General features: G+C 37.6%; 1 protein-coding gene across 2 annotated transcripts; it reads right to left on the bottom strand.

The window, feature by feature from the left end:
• Window positions 1-3,571: 3,571 nt before the first annotated feature.
• On the bottom strand, window positions 3,572-11,595 carry LOC142370255 (uncharacterized). Of its 2 annotated transcripts, none has more exons than XM_075452736.1 (8): window positions 10,465-11,595; window positions 9,147-9,280; window positions 7,393-7,710; window positions 6,910-7,176; window positions 5,714-6,004; window positions 5,457-5,546; window positions 4,815-4,863; window positions 3,572-4,695 (listed from the first exon to the last, which is right to left on the bottom strand). In XM_075452736.1, the coding sequence occupies exons 2-8, from the start codon at window positions 9,196-9,198 to the stop codon at window positions 4,662-4,664; spliced, it is 1,101 nt and encodes a 366-aa protein (XP_075308851.1). In that variant the 5' UTR covers window positions 9,199-9,280; window positions 10,465-11,595; the 3' UTR covers window positions 3,572-4,661. The 2 variants fall into 2 exon arrangements, with proteins under 2 accessions (XP_075308851.1, XP_075308852.1); XM_075452737.1 differs by having other exon boundaries at window positions 7,393-7,577.
• Between the last annotated feature and the right edge of the window lie 95 nt (window positions 11,596-11,690).

The raw sequence follows: 11,690 nt of genomic DNA, 5'->3' as shown, positions 1-11,690 counted from the left end.
CTGTGCGACTACTTTCTCAGCGTGAGAAATGGCATGTGTGGCGTGTGAGCGTGTGAACTTGTTGAAATGCGTGTGTCTCACGCTCATTGCGTGAGACTTGAGAGCCCTGCATACCAGGGTGCCAGCTGAGGATATTGGTTCCTGCTCCCTCCCATATGGCTGGTTTTATAAGTGGTTTAACCTCCTAACTGATCACTTCCCTGCAGACTCTGGGTTGATCTCTTTCAGAGGTATGGGATTAGAGGAGGAAGTGCTTACCTGACAGTGGAGGGAAGCGTGACTCAGACTGTTGGGTCTCCAACAAATAAGGTGGAGTATTGAGCGGGTTGGCTTTATATTATGTTGTTGTGGTAATTTACAATCATTTTAACCTTAGATTTCATTCATATTGCTGAGACCACTCCTCATTTCTTTATATCTTCCTTTCTTGTGATCTTGAGCAATAGTTCTCCAGGCTTTCTGAGAGTCTGTCAAAGTTGTTACTTTGGACAACGACTGCTTCTTCTTTTCATTTCTTAGTTGAAACCATTTTCAGACGAATGTGCGTGTTCGTTAATCCACTTAACTCTGAGCTATGAGTCATTCAGGCAGAAAAAAGGCTCCTAACTCAAGGGATGAACCGGTGTTGTGTCCACACAGAACAGACAACTTTTAAATTGGATCTTTAGGCACGTTGTGGAGGGCAAAAGAAGAAGTGTCAGGCCTAAAGAACTATCTACGGCAGATGAACAGGATCTGAAAGTGATGTCCTTAAAGGACAAGACCGGTTTTTTTTTTACATTGGGCCCTTGATTTCACATTATAACATGATGTTCTACTCACCCCTGCTTGTTGTTGAACATTTGGAGCTGTTCCGAAGATATTCGCGAGGCGTCTGGCTGCTCTCTTGAGATATTTTTAAGTAAGCGACGCACCTCCACGTTATCAGTGCTAATGTACAGTAATTAATAAATTATAAACAGCATAGTTTGTGCCTGTATAAGCTTGCCCATAGGAAACCGTTTCATGGCCGAATATCTCAAGAGAGCAGCCAGACGCCTCGCGAATATCTTCGGAACAGCTCCAAATGTTCAACAACAAGCAGGGGTGAGTAGAACATCATGTTATAATGTGAAATCAAGGGCCCAATGTCAAAAAAAAAAACGGTCTTGTCCTTTAAGAAAGAGGAAAAAATCCAGCAAAGACCTGACACAGGAGCTGAGAGATGCATCTGGACCTTCAGCTGATCCATCTGCTGTCGGCCCAAGCCTCATCAGAAATGGGCTCCATGGAAGAGAAGAGCTTTGGTATGTCCTTCAAGAAGCCTGGATAACTATTCCTGTGTTTGAGAATAAAGGAGCTCAGAGCCTTCAAGCTCGTTAGAACTATACAAACTACTGTATTAACATTTATGTTTCCTCATATTTTAATTCATCAATTAACCTATTTTCAGCTTTCCTGGCAATATATAAAAAAACATCAACCTTAAATTGGATATAGTCATCATATTAATATCTAATAATCACCAGTTTCTATATTAAAAAGCCAATCGCACGTCTGGATCAATATTTCTTTTACAAATGGTGTCTGGAATGGTTTTGGTACACCATGCAGACACCTGTTTCTGCAGCAGATAGATCTCATTGAGCTGGTTTTTGATTGGCTAGTGAGTTAATGATGACATCTAGGTCAAATCTAAAACAGAGAAAAAATAATGAGTAAGAAGATTAAACAAAGAAGACTTTATGTTAATAATTAGCCCTCTCTGTGATTTTTATCACTTAAAAACCCTCAGTGTCTGATAGATCAAGTAACAATCAATGAGAGACCTGCATCAAGTTGGGTGAGTGTATGTTCATGAATCATAAAAAGCACCAGAACAAAGGTCCCAATAGTCCAGTTTATTACAACTTTTATCACCAAAGAGTTTGTCCTTCAATACATTCAAAGAGATTAGATGTTACATTTTAAACAAGTTTAAACTGAGTTGATATTTGATATGCAACCAGCAGCTGAGATAGTTAACTCTGTACTCACCTCCTTATGAAATGTTCAGCATCCACAGAAACAAAAGGATCACAAAGAGCCCTGTACAGTCGACCCTGATTATAGTTCTGCTAGATTTCATTTGATAGTTAAGAACTGAACAGATAAAAACAGAAAACAACGGTTGTAGCCTGAATAGGACAGTTAAACCAGTTGATTGGGCCCCACCTGTTGAACTGATTCAGAAACATCAATGTTTAGTTAATAATCTGTCAGAATATTAACAGAAGTCAGACTAAATATGTTTTAATGTTTAGTTTTTTTGTCCTAAAGTGTTTCTGTGTCAATGGTACACAACCATTGTAACTATTGACTTGATTTGAGAAAAACAATAAACTGGGAAACTTTTGTTCACGTTTGAAACTGTGAAGGTTTCATTAATTTAAGTGTTACTAAACTATATTTTAAATGATCTTTTTAGATTATGAAAAGCCGATCATCTTGTGTTGGCATATCAATTTAGTCTGATTTTAGTTAACAAAACGATTCTTTAACTTTAATGCATGGTGTGTCTTCCTTCTTTTGTGGCCATGTGAGTCAGGTCATAACAAATGTGGTGTCGTTCTGTTTGACACCACAATGTGTCTACATTAAAGCAGGTTTACTATTCAGAGGCAAAGCTTTGTTTAAAAATCCTTCTGAATCCTGAGGGGGTCTGAAAACCAACAACTGTCCACAACTTTTACTCTCAGTGTCTGAAGAAACTTAAACATTCAAGCAGTTTTAGATGATTGACTTTGTCCTCATGGTGATTCATATTTTTTGGAAAACATAACTGTTTGAAAAACATTGAAGAGATATGTGATGTTATAACACACTTCACAGATAAAAGCACACAGATGATGCATCGGGTTAACAGAAATATCTGACCTGATACAGGTACAGATATTTTCTTTAAAAAAATAATTTGTGCTGCTGCGTCTTTTTAGATTATTCAGCAGCTGTGCCTGATCTTCCATTAATTCTCTTTTAGAACTCTGGTTTGCTTGTAACTATTCTTGATACAGTGTTTACAACATACAGGCAGCTTCCTTATCTTTTGACTGTGATCACATTATGCAATAAACAGAACTTGTGTGGTCCAGTAAAGGTGGCCAGAACTGGCACAAAGCTCTGCTGCTTGTGTGGAGTCCGGTCAGGTCAGAAGTTGGACTTTCAGTGTGGTCCAGGACACATTCTGTTAAGACTCCTTAACAAATGTGATCCTCATATGAATTTCCAGGGACTGCAGTTACAGGGCTGCCACACTAGGTGGTGCTGTGGAGTCGTTTTGCCCGAGACATGCACGAGACCACCAAAACACGAAATGCTATGCATTCCATTGGTGGCGCGTCTGCAAAATGTTCCGACTTTTTGGGCATGTTCAGGCCTTTACATTCAAAAAAGGACAAAGGACACAAGAAATGAAGCAAAAGCAAAAAAAAAATGTAAAGGAATTACCACTCTCATTAAAGCAATTTGCAGATAACAGTAAAAGATAAATCACAACCAGCAATAAAACAAAGAAAAAGCTAATTAAAAAAGGGTTCAGAATATTTGTTTGTTAGCATCAAGTACCTTTATTACAAAATTAACAATATAATACATCAAATGTAGACATAATTCAGCAAACATTTTGTAAACTTAGGGTAAAAAAAAATACAAAAGTAGGTCAATTATTTCAAAGTAAAGGCAACCCTATTCAAAAGAACGTGTCATATCTCAGAAAACCTACATTTTTCCCTGCTCAGAGGTCTTCTGAGGTTGATCTTGAATAACTCTTAAGCTCAGACTCATGTTCAAAATATTTTAAGTTTTCTTCGAGGATTCTTAGAAGCTTTACCTTAAATGTTTTATTAAAAAAAATATCGAATGTACAAAAATGTGAAGGCTTCAAACAAAACACTGTATTTAAGTATATGAAAAATAACAAATGATATGAATAAAGATAAAAAGATTGAAGGTAAAAAAAAACCTGACCAGTGAAAAAGTAAAGTATTCAAGTCCAGTGCCAGTTTTTATTTAGTACAACGTATGAATGGTATAACAGCGCCCCCTGCTGGATTTAACGGCTCAAAGGAAAACCAGTAAAACGGATAAAAACTGAGCAAAAAGTGTGGAGAAAAGATTTTCAGTCATGACGTCTAAAACAATCAAAGAACTGTGCTGATATGAACAGAAAACAGTCTCCTGTGTTAAGTTTATCATCTACTTATCTAAAAAAAAAAACTCAAGCTGCCTGTTTCACTCCATCTCAGTTTATAGAGAAGAGTAGAAAAAACACTCCATACTTATTAAGCTGACAAACTAAATCAGTGCAAAAGCATTTTGTGGAGTGGAAGTGAGTATTTCAGAGCCTCTGAGCCACAATACAACGTCTTCAATTAATACAGGATGGATGTGTTGGTCAAAAGGCTTAAAATGAATATAACAGAAGTTCTTCTCAGGCAGATCACTGTGGATCAAAGTTCTGCTCGTTTGTAATATGAAACACATTAATGCATCAGAATACTGCTGCTTTGTTTCTAGTTGTTCTTATTAAATGAATTCCCAGTGTAAACCGTCCTGTTATCACAGGATTGCTGCAGAGTCTTCATCAATATGAGGCAGGAGGGTGAAGGAGAGTTTTCAGTAGAAGTCCATACAAACCTCATTTGTTAGAAGTCGGTTAGATCTTGAAGTTCTATCCCCCTGTTAACATATATAAATATTTCACATGATGATGAACCCTGATCCTTAATTTCTTTTTAACTGTGAAGTACAAAATTATTCTTGAGAGCGTTTAAAGTCAGATTTAAAGATTAACTCACGTTTGAGCTCCATCTGTGTCTGACCTGCTGCTGTTGTCTTTTTGTTTACCTAAAAAAATATCCAGATGACATCATCAATACAAACAATCCATACAGAATGATTTTTGACCGTATGACCAAACATTACTCAATATGCAGCTCTCCAGATGCCGTTATGGTTTAATGCCTTAATACCTTCAACATATTTCTGATTTTCTCTTTTGGGATGTTTCAATCTGTCTCTGTTTAGTGTTGGTGAAGAAGCCCTGATTCACAGTCTGGCCCAGGCAGGGACTTTTATGTTCCAACATTATCTGTGAGCTCATCAGATTCTTGTTCAGCTGTTTCTGATCATCCTGAATCTACGAAATGGTGAAAGTTGTTGGCGGTGAACTCCGTTTTGAAAAAAATTGTCCCGTGCCGCTTTGTTTGAGCTGTAGCCCAGCTCTAATGTTGGATCTACACAAGCATTTTTTACTTTTTATACTTAAAGTCTGTCATGAATCTATTTTATATCAACATATGTCAAATTTAATTAGATGTGGAGTCAGATCCTTTTACTTTTTGCTTTTTTACAAATCATTGGCAGTTAACATCATCAACACAAACAACATACACAATGAAAACGTATCATTGAAAAGTTAAGTCGGATCATTGTTTTACCTTTTTGCTTTTTCCAGAAGATCAACAGACCGACTGCTGCTGCTGCTGCAAACACTCCACCGATGATGCCTCCAACATTGACTGAATTCTCTGAAATGTTAGAAATGTCAGAAAACTGAAGTTTTTCTGGATGATTTATGTTCTAATGACCATAAAATCACATTGATTTTACAGATAATTGACAGATTCTTCCAGTTCTTAAATATATACAGTATATATATATAAATAATTCTGATGGATCTAACGTGTTATTTTACCTGAACTCCTCCTCAGACAGATGACAGTTAGCATCGTCTCCTCAGAGTTACTGAGCTCACATGTGTATGTTCCCTCCTGATGTGAAGTTAAGTCCTGTAGTGTGAGGCTGCCTGACTCTGAAACATCCTTCACATGCTGCCTCCACTCCTCTGACACTGTGTAGGTAACATCAGGACCAGTTTTGGTCAGGATGATCTGATTGTGGTTGAATCTCCAGATGAGGCTTGTTAGAGAAGTGTTTGAGGCAGAGCAGGAGATCGTTGCTTCAGAGTATCTGCCAATAACTGAAGCTGAAATAACAGAATCAGACACACATATTCAGCTTTTTATCAACAGATTCTGACTTAAGATCTCTTATTTAATCTTTTCATGACATAAAAGTCACTGAAATAACATTTACAGCATCTTGTATCCATCCCTCCATCCATTTTCTATCCCAGCCTTATACCTGCTGTAGTTAATGTAACACGTAGGTCTTTGGACTCGTTTTGGTGTTGACGAAGGTAGTCCGGCTAGTTGGCTGGGGTTTAAAAAATAAAGCGTTTTGCTTCTCAAAACAATATGCGTTCAGAAGAGTAATACATTTGCATCACAAAATCGTCCATCCAGAAAAAGTCAGACCTCACATCGCTTGGCGCTATTTTTGCCTCCCTTCGTATCAATGCGTTCAGCCACCTAGCGATAGCCGCACCTGTTACGGTGTTTGCTGCTCGGAAGCAGGGGACTGCTCGGTCTGCTCTTCGGTCTGCACGGTCTTCACAGCCCAAAGATACAAAGGTAGAGAGAAATAGCGCCAAGCGATGTGAGGTCTGACTTTTTCTGGATGGACGATTTTGTGATGCAAATGTATTACTCTTTTGAACACATATTGTTTTGAGAAGCAAGACGCTTTACTTTTCAAGCCCCAGCCAACTTGCCGGACTACTTTCGTCAACACCAAAACGAGGCTGGAACTCGGCTCACAGGACGCAGCAGGGGGTAAGAAAATGTTCATAAATGATGTTGCTAATATGGGATGTCATACAGCTTCATGTCAAAAGAGGCGAACTATCCCTTTAACTCTTCAGTCTGACTCATCAGACACAGAGATGGTCCGAATGTCTCTGACTTTATCCGGAGATGATTAGTGTATCTCTGTCTTAAGTCATTATTAATAATGCATCCTGCAGTAAATCAGATCAGTAAAAATACTCACAGATTTGTCTCCATGTAGCTCTCCTGCTGCTTGTTCTGGTGCTGACGGTGCAGCTGTAGATCAGATCAGTATCACTGTCTGAAAGTATCAGAGAGCTGCTGATGTTGTAAAGCTGCTGTTCAGTCTGCTGGACGGAGGCTGTGTTCTGGAGGCTCATGTTGGATGGAGGGCTGGTGGACCAGGTGAGCTCAGGTTCAGGGTGGATCCAGTTAGAGCTGCAGGTGATCCTGTTTCCTACCTGATCAAAGCTGATTTTACTGACTGGAGCTGCACAAAACAAAACAAAATAACAAAAAAGCTGATCAATGGTTAATGATTCCAGTTTGACGGCGATCTCGTTTCTATTTAAAAAAAAGTTGACATGTAAGTTCTGGCAAAGTTTTTTCTTCAAGTTGCAGTGCACCTTCAAATAAAGAGGAACAGAAAGGTTTTCTACATTTGTCTTAATATATTTGTTGGTGTTTTACTGAGTGTTTCTCATACCGTCCACTTTCAGGTTGATAAATGTGTCTTTGTTTCCACTGATGGTGCTGATGAAGCACTCGTATCTGCCCTGGTCCTGAACCTTCACCCCTGTCAGCTGCAGTGAGACGTTTCCTCTGGAGATCTGATCCTGGAACAGTGACGTTCTGCCTCTGAAACGCTGGTCCTGAACTCCCAGCTGGTCCCTGTTTTGGTAGAAAGAGTGGACACGAAGCTTTACAGCTGTCAGCTTAAGCCAGTGGATAACTGTATCATCTCCACCCTGGAAACTACACGGCAAGATGCAGATCTCCATGACAACACAGGACACCTCAGTATCTGAAACAGAAGGTGAAACCTTTGTTAGTGGAGACCTGCATCAAGAACTAACCTTGTTTATGTGCAGTTGACTAAAGAAAAGAACAGAATAACATGAAATGTTCTCTTCACATTTCTGCATCATGCTGACTGTCTTAAAACCCACTGAAACCACCGACTGTGATGGCTGCCAATGCAAGTGTTGCCCCAGATCTGCCTGTCTTTAGAGATGACAGAGTTCCCTCTATCATCCCTCTGTTTCTAGTTTTTATGCTTCCGTCTTTCACTCAGGAAAATAACTATTCTCATTAGCACCAGTTGATATCATTACATGCTTTTGAAAAACAGAAATAGATAAAAAGAGTCAAATACAAATTCTGCTGTTTGACTTTGACTCAAAAGCATCTTTATTAGAGATGTGAGTGTTTCTGGAGCCAAAAAAAAAAACAGGAATTTATTCCTCTAAAGGTTGTTCCTGCTGACTTGGAACTAACATTTAATCAAAGTAATAATTGAAACATAAAATATTTCCTTTTTTATACATATTAAATGAGTGGGCAGTGTATCAAATTTATAAAATTGCATCAGCTGATATCTGCATATTCACATTCTTTCCCTCATACATCTTACAAAGGGTTTAAAAATGTGATAAGTCATTAAACAACTAAAAGATTCAAGATAGTTTTATTTGTCACATACATAATTATACACAGTAAAATGTGCAGTGAAATTATTCCTTGTCCTGCTACCAATGAAAAGAGAATTAAAATTAAATATCAATAAAAATAGATTAAAAGAAAAATTATAATATAAAAACCCTTTTGTTCAGCATTTTAAAGCATGGGTGTTATAAAATGAACTTTTACAAAAAGCCCTCTGACTGTGTTAAATCTGACAGAATAGACAAGTTTATAATATAAACATAGTTTAATAATGATCTGTATTACATACATTTAATGAAATACACAATCAGAAATGAATCAGATCTACTCCTGCTGTAATGATGTGGCAGTGATACTGATCAGCTCGCTTTTTCTTTCCCCTTTTTGTCGTCTTTCCTTCCTGCTTCGGCTGCAGCTGGACTGTGATTGGTCAACTGATACCAGCGCCAACATTTTTGAATAAAGGAGTGCAGATGAGTGGGAGGGAAGTCTTTCAGTTTGAAATTGGTGAAACATTTTGATAAAAGCTGAAGAAAAGTCTTCAAATAAGAGTTTTGCTTCAGACTCATCTGCTCCTGAGCTGGAAATCTTTTCCAAACACAGTCATGGTTATAACAAGATAAAGTGAATTAGTGTCTTAACAAACATCTGTTGCACTAAAAAAACAGAACCATTATATAAACCCTAGAACAACTTAACATGTCCTGATGACAAAAGCATTTTCCTATGAGGGTAGAGTTTGAAGGAAGCAAAAACATTTGTGGCAGCAGCTGCAGAAATGAACATGAGACTCACCTGCTGTGGAGACTTTTATCAAGTAGAGAAACATCATGATCACCGAAAACATGGCAGGATATACTTGATATGTCCATATTCCTGCTACGCTTCATGTGATGGTGCAGCACAGCTCTGAACAGAGCGTTTTTTTCCTGTTAAAGGTAGAGGCGTTTATAATGGTCCGAGACATGCTTGACTTGCATTTGGCGGGAAGAGCTCAGTCTAACTGCTGCTGATCAAAGATAAAGTTTATAGAAAACATTTATTTTTAACTGTTTAATTAAACCGTATTTCCCATCTAAAAGATGCTTCCAAAATAATGAAAATTATCAAAACAACTCTGCATAAACCTTTCAGCTGTGTGCGTTGCAGTTGTGTGACAGCTTATGGACTTCACATAGAAATACAGTTTAAAGGTGTTTGTATTCTGCATGTTTTTTTTAAATAGATTTTTATGCAATGATGTGATGATTTTGATACGTTTTCCATTAAGTTGTCTTCAATAACAAAAGACTTAAAGAAGTTCTGAAAATGAAAGATGAAAAAGTTCCAGAGAGAACAAAGAAAAACTCCACATGTATAAACATGTCATGAGTTCTACACCGAGACAAGATGATCTACGTAGCTGACCTTATCTTAGACGTCATTAATCATTCTGTCTCTAAACAGTAAATCCCATCTAATACACACATTTTAACAAATAAAAATGATTTAACTACTAACTCTACGTGAAACAATCAGCTGTGCTTGTTACAGTTTTATTAAAAAACTTATGGACTTTAGCTTTGTTGTTGCTATTGTAGATTTAAACAGTTCATTTATCTTTATTTATCATTTAATCTTGGATCTCATTAACAGAACAATTAACCAGCACACAGTCTGTTTAACTTTCTCTCGTCTGTTGGCAAAGTAAAGTTTGCCTCATAACTGAAGTTCAAAATGTTTCACTCTTTTCATTTTGCGCGTATATCAGTCAGCTGCTTAGAGAGATCTCCGTTCTTAGTGTTAGTTAAACTAGATCACCTAATGATGACCTGAGTATATTGAACCTGCTTTGTAGTGCAGGACTGGTCATTAAAAATGGGAGGGAAGTCTTTCAGTTTGAAAATGGTGAAACATTTTGATTAAAGCTGAAGAAAAGTCTTCAAATAAGAGTTTTGCTTCAGACTCATCTGCTCCCGCCCTGAAAATCTTTTGTACTAAAAACAGAACCATTATATAAAGACTAGAGCAACTTAACATGTCGTGATGACAAAAGCATTTTCCTACGAGGGTAGAGTTAGAAAGAAGCAAAAACATTTGTGGCAGCAGCTGCAGAAATGAACATGAGACTCACCTGCTGTGGAGACTTTTATCAAGCACAGAAACATCATGATCACCAAAAACATTGTCTATCCTGTTCATATTCCTGTGTTGTTTGTGTGAAGGTGCCGCCCAAGTGTAAAAAGACTTGTGTTGTTCCTATAAATGATAGAGGCAGTTATAATGGTCTGAGACATGCTACAACCTGCCTAATATTTGGGAGAAACTAGAATTACTTCAGCTGAGAAAGGTAGGTATGTAGGAACTGAGCTGTCCTGACTGGAGCTGCACAAAACAAAACAAAAGCAGTACATGTTACAAGTCAGCTTTAAAAACTCGGGACTATGTTTAAATGTGTAATTCATACCCAATGACCTGTTTCCAAACAGTTGACTCTGTGACATGTTAACCTGTGCAGGAACGTGTTAAAATAATAGTTGGGACAAATCTGACAGGTTTGAACTGCAACAGAAACAAAATAATGATAAAACAAAGACTACTTTATTCAGACAACACTAAAGAATAAAATGATGATGATTCTTTTATCATTTAATTTGATGTCTGCAGTATGATTCTGTTTTAAATATCAGGGTTTGTGAAACTTGTCTTGGGTTTTCTGTTTTCTTGTTTGCATTCTTGAGTCGTGGGTTTAAATTAGAATTTATTCTGTTGGTCTTATCTTAATTTGTCTTTTTTGTTTGTAGTTACTCTCATGGTTTCTTGTGATTTTCTAGTCCTTGAGTTCAGTCTTTTCTCTGTAATCATTTCTCAGTCTTTTGTTCTGTGTTCTTCGTTTCGCTTTATTTGTCCCTGTGTTTAGATTTTGTCATAGAATACTGTTTCCCTGTTTGGTTTTCAGTTCCACTTCCGGTCTCCAACTCAATGAACCACGGCTGCAGCCGCTTCCTCATTAGTTACCCTCAGTATATATACTCCTTTGTTAAATTCACTCTTTGTCAGATCTTTGCTGTTACTATCCTGAAAGTCATTATCTGTGGTCTGTTAGTCTATTTTTGTTCCATTTGGTTTGTTTTTGTTTTCTTGGTTGGAGCTAAATCAGTTTCAAGATTCACACATGCGCAGGACGCTTTACAAGGGTCTGTCGCCTCGAGCAGAAGAAGCACCTGTGTGAAGTTGGCACCCCATATGTTGAAAATATGAATAAAAGCATTTTGGTTCGTTGTGCACAATTGTGCAGGCAAAATCAGCGTTTGTGCACAAACCGTCTTGAAGATATTTAACTTTTAAGAGGTTGGTGAC

Source organism: Odontesthes bonariensis, chromosome 20, assembly GCF_027942865.1.
Source record: "Odontesthes bonariensis isolate fOdoBon6 chromosome 20, fOdoBon6.hap1, whole genome shotgun sequence".
Taxonomy (NCBI): domain Eukaryota; kingdom Metazoa; phylum Chordata; class Actinopteri; order Atheriniformes; family Atherinopsidae; genus Odontesthes; species Odontesthes bonariensis.
This window is presented reverse-complemented; position numbering and strand designations above follow the sequence as displayed.